Source organism: Dendrobates tinctorius, unplaced genomic scaffold (genome assembly GCF_039654945.1).
Source record: "Dendrobates tinctorius isolate UK_male_01 unplaced genomic scaffold, ASM3965494v1 ptg000128l, whole genome shotgun sequence".
NCBI classification, from domain to species: domain Eukaryota; kingdom Metazoa; phylum Chordata; class Amphibia; order Anura; family Dendrobatidae; genus Dendrobates; species Dendrobates tinctorius.
In genome coordinates, this window is record NW_027361796.1 from 168,861 (window position 1) to 186,685 (window position 17,825).

General features: G+C 43.6%; 1 protein-coding gene across 4 annotated transcripts in view; it reads left to right on the forward strand.

The window, feature by feature from the left end:
* Positions 1 to 17,825, forward strand: part of SMARCA2 (SWI/SNF related BAF chromatin remodeling complex subunit ATPase 2) — a 356,753-nt gene that overhangs the window by 166,094 nt on the left and 172,834 nt on the right. For all 4 annotated transcript variants that reach the window (XM_073542600.1, XM_073542602.1, XM_073542601.1 and 1 more), the window contains exons 21-24: positions 314 to 360; positions 494 to 660; positions 1,013 to 1,176; positions 12,334 to 12,561. In XM_073542600.1, the coding sequence (XP_073398701.1) occupies positions 314 to 360; positions 494 to 660; positions 1,013 to 1,176; positions 12,334 to 12,561 (606 nt within the window). The remainder of the gene's footprint in view (positions 1 to 313; positions 361 to 493; positions 661 to 1,012; positions 1,177 to 12,333; positions 12,562 to 17,825) is intronic.

Below are 17,825 nucleotides of genomic sequence, written 5' to 3' on the forward strand. Positions count from 1 at the left end.
TGCCTGGTTCCAGAATTTCATGCTAGTCTATACATTTGATACATTTTTAGATTAAATAGTATAAGTTTACATAACCTGTTGGCTTACTTTGCAAATGAAATTTGTGCCAAAAATGTTGCCACACGTTTGGTGCAACTTGTTGCATTTTCAACTTTGTCCTTTTCCAACAAAACCATGCGACTCATCTAAACCTTGTGCAGTGAGATCTGAAGGGTGCCTAAAACTATCTTCATGGAGTGCAGCTTAATGTATATAGCCTGAGTTTTGGAGAACACCAAATGCTGCATATTAAGCATCGTTTTTGTTTTTACAGGAATCTTTTGCTGAACATCTGGGATATTCCAATGGGATCATCAATGGGTAACTACTCTGATAGTATGAATCCTCATGTAGTGTTACATCATTTTGTGAATTCCGTTATTCCTCTATACTAAATGCCTAATTGTATCAGAGTTGTTGTAAAGTTTACAAATTATAGAAATTCTTCTTTCAGGCCTGATCTCTATAGGACATCAGGAAAGTTTGAGTTACTTGATCGAATACTACCAAAGCTTCAAGCCACAAATCACAGGGTTTTGCTCTTCTGTCAGATGACTTCACTCATGACTATCATGGAAGACTATTTTGCTTTTCGAAACTTCCTTTACCTCCGACTTGATGGTTTGTATCTGCTGATTGTTAAATATCTTAAATGAACATTTACATTTTTACATCTGTAAACGGTGCTGGGATGTACAGGTAAAGTGTTTGATGTTCCTGCTGGCCGCATGTTATACTTGGATTGGGCATAAATGTCTCTAAATACCTAATATTATATTAAATAAAATACTCACCTAATCATTTTTCCTAAATATGTAAATGCTTTTCATTATCCTCTCACTGGTCTTAAATTCTGAAAATGTCAGTGCTTTGGGATCTTGAGTTAAAACTAATGTGCTGCAAATCTCTATCTTCTAATTTCTTTTTATTTCCCCATTTTTTTTTTCCAATTTTCTTTTATTTCTATGTAAAGGTACAACTAAGGCAGAAGATCGAGCTGCAATGCTGAAAAAATTCAATGAAGAAGGCTCCCAATACTTTGTATTTCTGCTGAGTACCAGAGCTGGAGGCTTGGGGTTGAACCTGCAGGCTGCAGACACAGTCATTATTTTTGACAGTGATTGGAATCCTCATCAGGTTTGGAAACTTTGATTTATATAAAAACTGTATAAATCCTTTCCATTGTTGGAAACGAAAGCACAAAAAATACACCACAGGAGTATGAATAATACATTGGTAGTACCGATTTGTGTGTTTTTTTTTTTTTTTTTGTTAATCAACGTGAACCCCCTTTTACCTCCTTCACAGACTAAAACAAAATGGCAGAAGGGTAATACTGTTATTTCTCTGTTATGGGTTTTTCAGTTTAGCTGTTATGGCAGAACAGACTGTGGGACCTGCAATGATTGCATATTTAATATCTTTTTAGATATCTTAAAGAAAAAAAGTTGGTCTTGTCTGTCATAACAGTGATATTTATTGTTGATGAGATTCTTTGCTACATTTTGATCATGTGACTTTATAGATGGGAACTGATATTTTAAATAGAATATGTCGCCAGAAAAACGCTACGAAGCTGCAGATATGGGGTTATTAGCTTTATTATGCTGGCCGGCGCCTACACTTAGCCTAACTATGCGAGGATAAATTAGGGATTTTTGGTACTCACTGTAAAATCTTTCTTGGAGCCTTCATTGGGGGATACAGGTAACCATGGGTGTATGCTGCTGTCGTTAGGAGGCTGACATTAGGCAAAAAAAGGAAAAATAGCTCCTCAGCAGTATACACCTACTGACCGGCACGGAGTACCTCATCTAGTGTTAAAGCAGCCAAAACTCATCATATATCATATGTATTAACCCAACAACAAGGTCACATAGGCCCAAAAACGGTACAAACAGGGAGGGTGCTGTGTCCCCCAATGAAGGCTCCAAGAAGGAGATTTTACGGTGAGTACCAAAAATCCCTCTTTATCACTTCATTGGGGGACACAGGTAATGGGACATCTACAAACTGCCCAGGAAGCTCCCACTGCCCTGGTGGAGTGAGCCTTCTCCCCCGGAGGAAGCTGTTTGTCCTTAAAGCGGTATGCCTCTAATATTGCCAAACGAATCCAACGGGCACGAGTGGACTAAGCAGCTGGGAGCCCCTCACAACTACATTCAGAGATATCACAAATAGGGCATCAGATTGGTGAAAGGAAGAAGTCCTTGAAAGATAGGCTCTGATATCTCTGATCAGATCCAGCCTGTGGAGGGACTTCTAGAGGGGGTGGACTGGAGAGGGTCATAGAGAAGGAAGGACAATGTCTTCGTTGTTGTGAAATGAAGAGACCACCTTAGGTAGGAAAGAAGCAACAGGCCTGAGAACTACCTTGTCCTGATGTAGAATAGTGAACGGGGAACGTCAGGACAATGCCGCTAACACAGGAACTCTCCTGATGGAAGTAATGGCGACTAAGGCTAGGTTCACATTAGTGTTTCTGTGCGCAGCGTATCATCTGCATGCCAAAACGCATGTTTACGCAGCGTTTATCTGCATAATCTTACACGACGCCAAAAAAAGCTGCGTTTGCATGCGTTTGCGCGTTAGAAATTTCCAATGTTTTGCAGTAGCTTTTCCTTGACATCAGACACCCAGGAGGCGTGTCTCATGGGATATATATATATATATGACACACTGCACTGATGAAATCCTCGTCTTTGGCTGCTGTATCTAGCTGCAAGATGGATCTTGACATGGACAGCTTCTATGAAGATCTGGATTTACAACTGAAATTGGCTGCTGCCTTTGCTGTGGCTTGTCAAGAAGAAAGACGGAGAAGACGTCGTCACTATTGGCAACACCCCATCCTTGAACTTCAAGAAAGCCGTGGAGCATACCACTCTTTGTATACAGAGCTGCGGCAAAACCCGGTAAAGTTTTTTTACTACATGAGGATGTTGGAACAGAGCTTCCATGACTTGCTGCTACGTGTCCACGGATCCATCGCCAGGCAGGACACACGGCTCCTTTGAGCAATTCATACTGGGGAACGTCTGTTGGTCACCCTGAGATACGTAATTTGGAAAAAAAAACACCTGGCATTAATATAATTTCTATAAAAGCCATGTACTGACTTTTTTCTCATTTTCTGTTCCCCAGATTCCTGTCTACCAGAGAGACCTTATCACTCCATTTTCAATTCAGGATTGGAGTGTCCACACTTTCTAGGATTATTGGAGACACCTGTCGTGTTTTAGGTGACGTTCTGTGGCAAGAATTCCTCCCCCAACCCACAACTGAACTCTGGCTGGAAAATGCTTCAAAATTCCAGGAAAATTGTAATTTTCCAAACTGTGGGGGCTGTGGACAGCAAACACATTGCGATTATGAAACCATCTGGAAGTGGAACAGATTATTTCAATTATAAAAAAATACTTTTTCATTGTTCTAATGGCTGTTGTGGATGCAGAGTGTAGATTTGTTGCCATGGACAATGGCTCATTTGGACGAGGAAATGACACACAGACTTTCAAAAACTCTGAATTTTCTGCAGCCACGACCTCTTCCCAACACTGAAGGGACCGCCAATGCCTTTTGCTGGGGATGAGGCGTTCCAAATGTGTGCCAACCTCATTAAACCATACTCAAGTCGGAACTTAAATCACACAACAAAAATTTACAACTACCAACTGACAAGGGCACAAAGAACTGTGCAGTGTGGATTTGGATTGCTGGTATCTAAATGGTGCATTTTGGGCACATCCATTAATCTAAAAATTGACACTATTGATGAGGTTGTGAAAGCATGTATTGTTTTGCACAACTGCATCCTGGTAAAAGAGTGACCAAACTTACAACCTGAGGAACCTGTTACATTACATGATTATCGATTTCACCCTCTGTGACCTACAGTGGAAGTTGCCCAGATGAGGTGGAAGTTGCCCAGATGAGGCATAAGTTTGCTGCTTACTTTGTTTCAGATAATGGATGTCTGGCATGGCAAGATGAAATGATTTAAGCTGCTCAGTAAAATGTATCTGTTATGTTTAAATGTACTTGTGATGTAAAAATTTCCATGTAATGATAACATTTACCTCTGTTTGCGGAGTTAAATTATAAAATACCTCCAGTAAAACTTACAAGTTCCCTCAAAAATACAATACACATGTAGTGTGTTTGTGGCGGCGCATAAAGATACAAATAAAACACAAGATATAGTGCAAACAAAATACAAATTTTATTTTAAAAAATTTGACAAAAAAGAAGGGTTAAGGATCAGGGTGATTGGGTTTAGAGTTGGGGTTTACCTGAGGGTGAGATGGGGTGGACCTTGGGGGTGAGGAGCTGTGAGGATTGAGTGGTAGTTGATGAGGATGGGGTTACAGGGGAAGGGGCAACAAATTAAAGGATTTGATCATGGATGGCAGTGGAAACATTGGGGATAGATGACAAAGTGGAATCATGGGAATCAAAAGACAAACTGGAAGGTACAGACAAAGACACAAGGGAAGGTAGTTACAAATTGGTATTTGAGGGTGGAGGTGGTGGGTTCAGTTTGGGAATGTTTTTTTTTTTTTTTTTTTTGGCTGCCGGTCTTCGATCTGGTGGAAAGATGTTTTGTGTTTTTTTTTTTTTTTTGTTTGTTTTTTTCTCCTCAATTTTCTTGGCCGAGTGGGAGTGGTGGCCTCTGTAGCAGTTATCTGGAATGGTGCTGGACTGGACAGCATCGTGGATACTGCTGGCTGCAGGGGGACTGGACTGGGCTGCATCGTGGATAGTGATGGCTGCAGGGGTGCTGGACTGGGCAGCATCGTGGATAGTGATGGCTGCGGGGGTGCTGGACTGGGCAGCCAGATACTGCTGGCTGCATGGGTGCTGGAATCTAGAGCATGGTGGATGCTGCCGGCTGCAGGGGTGAGGAACTCGGCAGCTTGGTGGATCTGTGAACTGGAGGCGGTGGTGGTGAAGGATAGTTCAGTGCTGTGGGAGTTGGAAAATAGGTTGCTGGTAATATACTGCGGCCTGTGGATTGTAGCTTTGGGACTGCTGTTGTTGCAATGCGTGGCTGTAAGCAGCCTGGTATGGCCTGCATGTTCAGCTGGAGTTGAGGCGTAAGGATATCCGACACGCTCCGCTCCATCGCTGAAAAAAAAGTCTTGCTGGTCTCTCAAGGTCGGTTTCCATATGGTCAAGGCATTTGTTGACATCCTGTATAAGTGTGTTCATATGGTTAAACCCACTCTTCAGTCTGTCACCAATCACCCTAATCCCATACTGGAAGACCGATCAAAGGCTATGTGCACACGTAGTTTTGAGAGCTGCGGATTTGTAAAAATCCGCAGGTCAAAAGTCCTGCGGTTTACCTGCGGATTAGCCCTGTTTTCACACCTCACAATGGATAAGGTGTGAAACCGCATCGGATTCCGCACAAAGAATTGACATGCTGCGGATTGTAACCCGCAGCATGTGCACAGCGTTTTTGGTTTGACCATTGAAAACAATGGTACTGTACAACGCAGCAGAAACTGCTGTGGACCCGCAGGGCCAGAAATGCTGCGGATTCGCAGCAGAATCCGCAGCGTGTGCACATAGCCTTAAGTGCATAAGCTCGGGCATGCCTGACCTCTCCCAGGCCCTCTGCCGCTGACGAGAAGGCCCAACTAAAGCAGAGAGAGGGCTGGGAGAGGGGAAAACCAGATGGACCGGCTGCCTGTTCCCAAGCCTGTGAAGCCTGCAAGGTTGCTCCATCGCTGGTGGATGATTGGGACTGCGTCTGTTCAGTGGCTGGTAGGTGAGGGGCCGCTTCAACAGAGGATAATCCAGGATGTGTTGTGCTGCTCCAGGTTCTGTGTGGAAAAGAAAATAAAACATTATTATTAAAAAGAGAAAAATAAAAAACAAACAAAAAAAAAAAAAAAATATATATATATATATATATATATATATCTATCTATCTCTCTTACGTTCGCTGAGCAAGCACAGGCCTCAGAAAAGCAAGGTTACGGTGGTATTTGTATTTCCGGAACTTTGAGCAGCACCACTTTGCATCCGCTTCCTTGTCGAAGCGGTCCTTCATTGAACGTCAATGGAATTTGATTCTCTTCACTGTGAAGGGGGAAAAAAAATGAAAAAATTAATTGGAAAACAATGCACAAGGTTCACTGCCACGTCAGACCACATTGCAATACGTACCAAGATCATTTCTGGCACGTGGCGTGGCACGGTCCCAATCAGCCAGCAGCGATGTTGCACTTCTTTCCAGAGTCTTCAAATCACCACATTGTCAGAGTGCTGATGGTCATGAGTGTCCCGCAGCGGTACTCGCTCTTGCACATTGTCAATATCCAGTTTGGCTGCTTCCCATTGTGGAACCTATTAATCAAATAGAAAAAAATAATTTTAAGTAAAACTGAAATATTTATTTTACAACTCTGATGAAAAGACTACTTACACCCATCTTTCCTCCTGAGACACATGAGCCCGACGACCCTGGGAAGAATCATTTCCACTCGACTGCTCCTGCTCTTCTTCAGTGGAAGGTACCTGTAAAGAAATTGCATGATTTAACACAGGTATAGTATTGCTAGTCACTACATTCCAATCAGTATAGCAAATGCGATTTACATAATCTTTGTCAGGGCCACCCTGGGAAGAAGACAGTTCTTCACTTGAGGACATGTTTGACGAGCAGGCAGCAGTCAAGTGAAACACTACAGAGAAGAAAAATTAAACTTTTTAAGATCCAAACACAATGTAGACAAAAAAAAAAAATCCATGGATACCAATACTTACATTACAGGTAGTAGTACAACAGCACAGCAGTAAGCACAGGCCAGGGACAGGCGGCAGCACCTGGAGAGTCGACCAGTCTACTAGGAACAGAAAAAGCATTAAGAGAGACATTTTCAAAGCTTCTGTACTTACATAGACAATGTTGTCCTCACCAGGACAGAAAGCAGCACCAGGAGACCAACGCAACACCAGGAGATTCGACAAGCCTAAAAGTAACAGGAAAAAAAAATTAGTACAAAGAACAAACTGCAGCGAGAGAGACAGACATTTTCAAATGATTTATACTTGCATAGCCAGTCTTGTGCAATCATCCAGAAAGTTATGGCCTTGCAGTGTCCACACTTCCTTTTTATAGAGTTAGCAAATAGTGAAATCACTTCCTGGACCAACTCATTAGAAGTACGCATGCGTATCGAACGCATGTGTGTACGCATGTCCTTGCGTACCAATGCTTTTCTATAGACAGTAATGCATTTTTTTTACGCACTCATCCACATGCGCATGACTGCTCATATTTGACGTATTTTTGCCGCTTCCAAAAAATGCAACATGTGGCATTCGCCAGACCCCGCCGCACACCGAGAAACGAAGCATGCGTATGCAGACGCATGCAAACTGATGCAAACGTATGTTTCTGTGTACACCATGTAAAAGATGGGTACACAAGACTCATGTGGATCTCTGCAGGTCAAACGCTGTGCACACAGACGCTAATGTGAAACCAGCCTAAGAAGGCAACTTTCCATGACAGGAGAGGAAACACAATATCTTGAATAGGCTCAAAAGGAAGATTTCGCTGGAAAAGTATTGACAGGGCGGAAACCTGCCCTTTAATAGTACTGAGCAATAGACCCGAGTCGAGACCCGCTTGATGAAAACCAAGGATGTTTTGGCGGGAAAATCTAGCCTCCCTCAGGACTGCGGCCTCAACTGCCATGCCATTAAACTCAGGGACCGTGAACTCTGGTGGAAGAGTGGGCGTTTTGAGAGAAGATCTGGACGGTCTGGAAGCCTCCAGGGGGCGTCCATGAGCATGTTCACCAGCTCCGCATACCAGGCCTTTCTTGGCCAGTCTGGAGCTATCAGAATTACAGAGATCCCTTCTGCCTTTATCTTTTTCACGATTCTCGGAATCAATGGAAGAGGGGGAAAAAGTTAACGAAGCTGAAATTGTTACCTCGGAATCACTAGAGCATCGCAACTGATGGCCAGTGGATCCTCGGGACCTGGCACAAACTGAGGAACCTTGTGGTTCGTCCAAGAAGCCATCAGGTCGACGTCCGGGGTGGGGTGCCCGATCTCTGGCAAATCTCTGGTTGAAGACTGCGGGCCTGAGAGACCACTCGCCCGATGTGAGACCCTGACGGCTCGGAAAATCGGCAGCCTAATTTTCCACTCACGGAATGTGCATGGCTGATATGGCGGGAAGGTGATGTTCCGCCCATTGCAGAATTCTTGTTACCTCTAACATAACCTATTTGCTGCGAGTCCCGCCTTAATGGTTTGTGAGCCACGGCCATGGCTTTGTCCGACTGTATGTGGACCGGCTGGCCTGCGAGGAGGGTCTGCCAGCGGCGAAGGGCAAGGAATATTGCACTGATCTCCAGGAGATTGATGGGGAAGAGCGGCTGTTCCAGCGGCTGTGTGATGTAGAAAGACCGCTCCCCAACTAAGGAGACTGGCGTCAGTGATGACCTGCCACTGGAGAGGAAGAAAGGACTTCCTTCCTAGGACTGAAGCTGCTATCGTCCACCAGGTCAGGGACTGCCTCTCCTTGAGAGGCAGAAGCACCGGCCTGTCCAGGGAGATGGACTTCTTTTCCCAAGCCAACAAGAGGGCCAGTTGAAGAGGACGGGTATGGAGCTGGACAAACGGAACGGCTTCCATGGCGCTGATCATCTTTCCCAGAGCTCTCATGCAGGACCGTAGTGTGCGGGGAGCTGGTCGCTTTAGAGTGCGGATCCCCAGGCAGAGGGAGGAAAACTCCTTTGGAAGGAAGACACAGGCTTGGGTCATGTCGAACTTCATGCCCAGGACCAGAGCTGAGCTGGGGTCAGGGAGGACTTCTCTCTGTTGATCATACAGCCGAGCAGTACCAGAGTGTCCAGAGTGATTTCAAGGCTCTGGTCGCAGTCTCAGCGGCACGGCCCCGTTGATCAGAAGATCGTCCAAGTAAAGAATTATGAGAACCCCCTTGGAGCGAAGGATGGCCATTACATTCGTGAACACTCTCGAGGCAGAGGCCAGGCCAAAAGGAAGGGCCTTGAACTGATGATCCTCTTGAGTCGCAAACCGTAGGAATCTCTGATGCTGAACACACAGGAATGTGAAGATAAGCATCGTGAATGTCTACAAAGCAAAGAAATTCTCCTAGTTCCATGGAGGCAATTACCGAACGTTAGGACTCCATCCTGAAACGGTGGGTCCAAACATGACGGTTCAGTCGCTTGAGGTCCAAAATCGGACGGAGCGATCCATATTTTTTCGGGACAACGAAGAGATTGGAGTAGAACCCTGAAAACCGTTCGTTTTGAGGAATGGGTACGTTTACTCCTGAGCGTAGTAGGGAAGAAACGACCTGAAGAATCCGTGGGGCCTGAGACGGATTTGGGTGCTTAAGTCTGCCGGCCGGTGAAAGGAAGAGCTATTCTCCTATTGGCTGACAAGCCCGGGTGCATGAACAACCAGGGAGATCTGCTGGCCGGCGAAAACGAAAGTACCCCTACAATTTGCTGACACACCGAGGGCGTGCTAGCTGGGAAGGGGAAGCTTTGTGATAAAAGCGAGGAAAAAGCGTGCACTGCGGGGGGTGTGGCCAGAAGAAGAGGATGAAGAAGCCTCTTATTGGCCAAAATAGAGCACGCAAGTTAAACGTGCGGCAGTGGGGAGAGGATTCAAGGGGAGGGGGGCTGCCTGCAAATACAAAGAGCGGCCATGATAAAAAATGGTTACGGCTGTGCTGGCTGCTCCCTATACCTGACGTCACATTGTCCCTTAGCAATGAAGGGGACAGTGCTCCCAGGGGATGCAGAGGGACCCGATGACACCTGCCACTGCAAAGGGAAAAGTTTGGAGACATACCTGTGCGGTGAGTCCCGGTTCCTCTGCAGCGATGAGGATTACATCAGGAGCCCTCAGGGTGGGTGAGGGTCACTGGAATTGGGTATCCTCCTTCCTGCACAGACTCTGGACGGTGCAGGAGACGGCGTCAACCCCTTACCAGAAGGAGGAAGGTCACCACTGGTGACCACCATCTTTGTCCCAGACCTCTCCGAGGAGAGGGGTGGGGTGGGGAAGAGGCAAGGACTGGCCACTTAAGATCACTCTGAAACACCGTAAGGGTGACGGGATAAAGTCCTGCTTGCGGGTCCAAGAGTGGGCGATGTGGGTGACACCACACTGCTCTCTGTCACATTCGTACGGGAAACCAGGGTGGGAAGTTGCACCCTATTACCCTAAGAAAAAGGAACCTGAAAAACAAAGGGAACAAGATTGATAAACACAAACGGGGAGCCTGCAAAGGAAAATGCGGATCTGGGAGCAGATCCAGAGCCGTTCCTACAGACACTAAGCTTAAACTGGTACTCTGTGGCGGTCAGTGGGTGTATACTGCTGAGGAGGAGCTATTTTTCCTTTTTTGCCTAGTGTCAGCCACCTAGCAACAGCAGCATACACCCATAGTTACCTGTGTCCCCCAATGAAGCGATAAAGAAATTAACTTTTCTCCCCAGCAGCGTTCCAGTTTCAGTAACTGCTCTGAGAATACAGTGCGGCGGTTGTAATCGCACCCCTGGCATTTGGGTCGGCTGCCGGGCGGGGGGCATGGTTACGGACGATTCTCTGTATTCTCAGAGCAGTGACTGAACCGGCGGCACCCGTGCGACTGAAACTGGAACACTGCCATGGAGAGAGAATTTAATTTCCTCCCACAGTGTTGGGATAAGTGCAGGTATAAGGCTATGTGCACATGCTGCAGATTCACCTGCGGGTTTTTTCTAGCGGAACCGCAGGTAAAGTGACCTGTGGTTTTGCTGCGGTTTCATACCTCTACTATGTTAAAGGTGTGAAACCGCAGCGGAATCCGCAGAAACAATTGACATGCTGCGGAAAAAAAAAACGCAGAAAATCCGCACGGAAAAAAAACGCAGTTTGAGCACAGCGGTTTTGAAAACCCATAGGGTTACATGGTACAGTACCATGTCTGCGGAACTGCTGCGGTTCCGCAGGGCCAAAACCGCAGCGGAACCGCAGCAAAAACCGCAGCGTGTGCACATAGCCTAATAATGCTGTTAACCCCATATCTACAGGTTAATGGTGTAATTTTTCGGGTAACCGGTTCCTTTTGAGATCTGTGCTGCTGCTCATATTATCATTCATTTCTAACATGTTTAATAGGGTTGAGGTCAGGGATCTGTGCATAATAATCGAGTTCTTCCAAATATGGCAAGCCAGTTTATAGCCCTTGCTTTACTTTGGATTCATTGTGGAATGGAAAATAATCTTCTGTTGTTAAAGGTCGAACACCTGTAAGATTTTCCTCCATTCCGTCCCTGAAAACTAACTCAAATAATGAGTAACAGCCCTAGTCCTCATTTCCTCCATCCATCGAAACTTAACATTTTGTTTCCACACATTTGTGCAATCGGTCAAGTTGTAGCTTTAGATTTAAGTATAAACTAGGCCTCCTAATGCCCTTTTTAATTGAAGCTTTAGCTGGATGTTTTAATGTACACTGAGTACCTCCCCTCAGTGGTGCTGCTTCACTGATTCCGGAGCAGCCTTTTTTTTTCTTTCGTGCCCCTCCATTTCTAAGTTAAGCCCCCAGTAATAATGATGGAATTCAGCCAATTGGTTGTATACCGCAGAACTTCAGTGAGTGTTTGGCCAGCAACAGAGTAAAAAAATCAATCAAAACAACGGCGAGAATGCAGAGACGTTTAGCATGTACCAGGTGATGGAAAGGTAAATTTACACCATTATTACAGAGGGGCGTAACTTTGGAGGGGCAAAGAAACAGGAAAAAAAGTTTTAAAATCGGTTGAGCAGCAGCCATTGGGAGGAGGGTACTCTTAAAGTTGAAGGTCTTTTAAAGGAAATCTGTCAGCTGGTTTTTGCTATGTAATCTGAGGGCATAATGTTGTAGGGGTTTCAACACTGAAATAAGGGATGTGCCATTTATCAGGTTAAGTGCTGCTGTTTACTTACAATGAAGGTTTAGATCACCAGTATATGAACACTGCTGTGCTAGCTTTCACAAGCCTGTAAGACCAACCATGCCCCCTTCTCTAATAAGTAGCTCACTGTCCATATACAGTATACACAGAGAGCCTGGTTGTGGACTACATCCAAGAACTGTGTCACAACTGCTGCACCCAGTCAACTAAGTGATATATTGCTGGAATCAGGGTCTCTCTGCCTACATTGTGCTGTTCTGCTTGCTGTGACAGATTCCCTTTAAAGTGCTGAAGTGGTGTGTTGTAATTTGATGATATAACTGTATATATTGGTGGATTACAGGACCTGCAGGCACAAGATAGAGCACACAGGATCGGTCAGCAGAACGAGGTGCGCGTGTTGCGTCTGTGCACGGTCAACAGTGTGGAGGAGAAGATTCTTGCAGCAGCTAAATACAAGCTGAATGTTGATCAGAAAGTCATTCAGGCGGGCATGTTTGATCAGAAATCATCAGGCCATGAAAGAAGGGCATTTCTGCAAGCTATTCTGGAACATGAAGAACAGAATGAGGTAATTTTCCAATATACAATTTTATCATAGAACTTGAGCTGATGCGCTTGATGCAGTTTAATAGATCATAACAATTAGTTTTCATAGGAGGCTTTGATCTTTGTAAAGTCTTTTCTGCCTTACAAATACATTTAGTTTGGCTGTTTATTGGAATAAGCCATTTTATTTTAGTTCCTCTGTAGGCTTTTCTATTACTGTTTTGGATTACTAAAACACTTCTTGCCATGCAAAAGAGCAGTATAATGAAAATTGACTCTTTAATCCACTTAATTAGTATCCTTCTCCTGCTAGGTTTTGGTCCTTTTTTACCTTTTTGGTCTAAAGAGATTTATTACTGAATATCCAGATTGTAATCCTCATAGGTAAATATACCTACTCAAAAGTAAACATAGGCTGAAAGAGGATATAGTGGTCTCTGTGGGACATTTGTGTTTCCTGCACGTTGTCTACCGTCTTCCTTTTGTATGTGTGGTTACTGTAAGTTACCTTAACGCTCTTGTTTACCTATGGCAAGCTACAGAATGTTTTCCACAGATGTGGACTTATCCGTATCTGAGGGATCCTACCGTATATACACTAGAGCGTTTCTAAGCAGACCTTACTTCTTGCTACTTAACATTAGTCCTAGAAGTACGTGTTGAAATTTTAGATTTTACTGAGAATAGTAAAAACCTAGGCATCACTAGTGTAGTGGTTAGTTGTCTTTTGATTCAAATGTTTTTCAGGGATGTTGCAGTTTTCCTAAGCTACCGCGATGTCCTTCTGTTAGGGCCCCCAATAGGTCAGTTATTTCCAGTAAACAAAAGTAATGGTGATTGCCAAAAATATTTGCAGAATGACACAGAATTTGCACTAAATAGATTTCTCCAAAGTAAAAAGACCTCTTTAGCCTTTTTAAGCTGTATGAGTAGTCAATTTTTCGTAATGCAATTTTATTAATTTGTTTCCCATCTGTGTGTGTGTGTCAGTCCCAGTACACCAATTGCCTTACTACACTGTACTGGAGTGCTTAGGGGTGCCATGTTATATCATTATAAAATGTTATTTTATCATGATCCGAAAACTCAACGCTGAGGGTGAAAGGGTGGAATGTGAGGCGTATGCCTCTTATGCGAGGCAGGAAATGGTGTTATCCTCCATGTGCTTCTCGCCGACAAATCTTTCTCCTGTCAGAGATTTCTGTAAGATTAGTGGGGGAAACTACCCTAACGTCCATCTTGATTTTGAGTGGCGGTCCCATTTTGTCAGAGTTGGGTGAAAATGGCTTAAAAGCATTGATCGGTGCTTTAGAGTTAGGGTGCAGGCACCTGCCATTGTTTGAAAAAAATGCAAGAAAAAGCATTAAGCTCTCATATTACACTTCCAGAACCATCCAGTATAAAACAGACAATTTAATGTATGTGAATACCCATGAGACTGATTTCAGAGGATGGATGCATTTATAGGCTTCATTGTGTCCTGAAATTTCTAGAATTCTAGTTGCGTAAAGTCTTCAAATTAAATCTGGTAGGCCTCAAAGAAGACCAGGCTCATCTTGTCATGGAGTTTCTTGGTCTTCCCACTCGTTTGTCTCTCTGACTTCATATTGCTTAGAAGCAAATATGGTCCGATTGTTCATATGATGTACAACCAAACGTTTAATATTAAGGCAATTGAGAACGCTTTCCTCTGTAGTGTCTGCAACAGGGGACAATCTGGTGGCACATGGTGGCCATTAAGATGAAGTGCCATCCACATATTACTTTAATTACTGTTATGCTTACATTGCTGTCCCATTGGGGCTTACAATCTATCATTATGTCTGTGGAGGTGGCTGGCAAATTTTGACTTGGGGCAAGCACGCAGCAGTGGCCCATGAGCAGCGGCCCATCTTTATTGTATTTACCTATGGCTACTTCATAACGGGAGTAGAGGTTACAAGGCTTTTAAAGATAAAGCGGGAGTAATGATGGGATAGTTGTGGTCGAATGCTGTTTAGATTCTCAATCACTTCTACCAGTGTTCCACTGAGGGGTGTCTGAGACTCTAGTCGGCATGTGACCATAATGATGCAAATTCATACTTTGCTAGGAATACACAGAAATCGTGACAGCGTGTGGACAGTACTCCATCACTATTCCGCAATCTGCAGTGACAGACTACAAATATTTGATCTCTGAAAAGCATGTTTGAAACTAACTATGTTTGAAACTAACAGTATGATTGAAACTAACAGTATGCGGCTGGTAAATTGCATGTTGTGTTCAGATTTGATTAAAGGGAATCTGTCACCAGCAGGGCCGTGGAGTCTGTAAGCCAAACCTCCGAATCCTCAATTTCCATGACTCCACGACTCCGACTCCTTCATACATGACTCATGTTTAAGTGATAAATTTACTCTAGTATAATGGTAACATCAGGCTTTTAATCATCATTATTATGATAAAATAATCAAGCCATTTTGATAGAACATAAAATATATTTATTGGAATACAACTTTAGAGCTAAAAAACTTTTGCATATTTACAATTTTATAATACACTATGCAGTAAGTGGAAAAAATCATTTTTCAACAAAAACGTACTGAATAACATTTGTGCAGTCTATGAATTTATGAGAAATAGAATTGCCTCTATCACATCCTCCTTCATAGATGACCTCAAATCTGACCTAATTATTTTAAGGCTAGAGAACAACCTCTCTACACTACTCTGCACAGTCAGTTTTGATGAACGATTTAACTCTTCTACTTCTTTGAGAGCAAGTGAAAAATGTTGCTGAAATATGGTCAATGTTTTCTGTGGGAGTGGAATCTTTTTCCCTACGGCAACGCTTTGCCTGCTCCATGTCATCCAAATACTTTTCTAAATCAAACGGCAGCAGCACTGGCAGGACCCGAGGCCTCTTGTTCTTGGCCGTACTGTAGCCCACTCATTCGAACTGCTACCTCAATCAGAGCTTCTTTTCCTTTAGTAAGCTGTTGAATATCCAGCAATATAAGCAATATACGATGACTCGGGTCCACATAAACAGCTGCCAGAAGAATTTTATTTTCTGCTATTAAACCTCCTCTTTTGGACAGGTAAAACAACAAGTTCTTCCACTCCTTTATAAAAATGCCAGGAGCAAAATCCTCAGCTTGTAACTTTAGTCACTGTAAATGGGTGATAAAGCAATTCCTTCAATTCAGCCGCCTGTGTCCATTTACTTTATGGCGCTTCCACCAGACATGTAACATATCTGTGTTATCATCTCCACACCTCCAGCACACATCTGGGGACTTTCGGTAGATCTTAGACAATCTGTATGGTGTGAAGTACCACCTGTACAGCAGCATTCTGGCGTTCTCTAGGTGATTGGTACAATTAGTGTGTCCATATCATTGAGAAGGACGTCCGCCACTTCCCCGGGGTGATCCCGAATTGTAGATCAGTCTCCCATTTGTGAAGATACGAGTCCAGAGAGGGGAAGGTTTCCTCCAGCATATGATTGTAGCTTATGGACAGCGCTCTTATCTGCCGCGTGGGGGCGAGGAGCTTTGCTTATAATTTGGAGGGTTGTGAGAATTTTAGATCTTTTTTTCCCTGTAGAAAATGTCTAGTTTGTAAATATTTATAATGATCTTTATGTGGAAGGTGCTATTTCTCTCTGATCGTAGAGAAGGATAATAATAATCCTTCCTCGTACATATCCCCAACCAGTAGTATTCCTAGGGATTTCCAGTTTTGAATTTCGAGGTCCGGAATTTACATCTCCAGAGTCACTATAGGGGCTTTAGAGAACGCTAAATTGGTAGTATGCAGTTTATTGATTAGAATGCTCCACACTTCCAGCACTGCTTCCACCGTTGGTGGTGGACATAATTTAGTAAAAAGATGCAACATTTGAGGATTTTGAGATTTTTCTCGATTTCTATCCAATGTCTATCTTTCATTCCACATCATTCTCTCAGTTGTTCAAATATGGCTGCCCTATTTTGCCTCACCACTGAGGGCAGCCTAATCCTCCCTCTTTTATTGGGATTTATAGTATATCTGCTTTTAACTCTATGCTGTTTTTCCTGGCATATGTATTTTAATATGATTGTTTGTAACTCTTTGAGTATTTTCATAGGGACTGTGATAGGGAAGTTGCGGAATACGTACAATATTTGGGGGATTATGAATATTTTTACGGATGCTATTATTCCTAACCACAGGACATGTCGTGTTTCATGTGCAGCATGTCGCCTTTTATCTTTTGTCTCAGTGCCTCATAATTTAATGAGAGCATTCTATCTACTGAGGGCTCCAAGCGGATTTCGAGATGTTATGTTTTCATTATCCCACTTAAAGGAGTACTTGGCGTTTAGGTTTACAGAATGGGGGATGGAGGGCATTAGATTTAGAATTTGGCATTTAGGTACATTCAATTTATGTTGAATCTATTTTTATTGAAAGATCAAATAGACAAAGAAAACATACAAAATGATGAAAGTTATATACCCATCTGAGCAATATCACATTATAAACAATCACTTATAAATCCGGCTCGACTGTTAGAATGAAATCTCGCATATAGGTTACATTAAACATCTTACTTAAAATGAAACAAACTGGAGAGTAAACTTTCCTCTCTTGTTATCTGAGTTCTTAGCAACATAGATGGGTAGGTATCTTAAAACAATAGCCATAATCATTCATAGTACAGTTCACATGTATCAGCAGGTTATATCTTAGAGAGAAGAAGGAAAAAAAAAAGGCCAATTTAAAGAGAGATAGGGAAAAGAACACAAGAAAAATTAGGATGGAACATTTAGGAGTAATAAAGGAGGGAAAAGGGGGAAGGGAGAGGCGGGGGGAGAAGGAAGACGGGCACCAAACTTCCGAGCCGGACCCTAAGAAGCCTCCTCAATCAGTTGAGATAGCCCAGCAGTTTCTTTAAACGATCCAGGGATTCCAGATGCGAGTCAGACGGGTGCTGTCCCCTTCCATCTCAGCCATCAGCTCCTCCATTCGGTAGATAGCTGCAAATTCCGACACCCATTCCGCCATTGTTGGCGGTACTGCTACTCACCAATGGCGTGGGATTACCATACGTGCTGCAGTGACACAAAACCTGAGAAGACTTTGTTTCTGGGCCGATATGGAACCCGGAAGGATCGAAAGGATAGTAACTTGCGGGGAAGGGAAAACAACATCTCCGGTAAATTTTTGATAAGCCGAGAACACCTTCTTCCAAAAGGGTTGTATAGCGGAGCACTGCCACCATATGTGGTATAGTGTGCCTCTCTCGGTTCCACACCG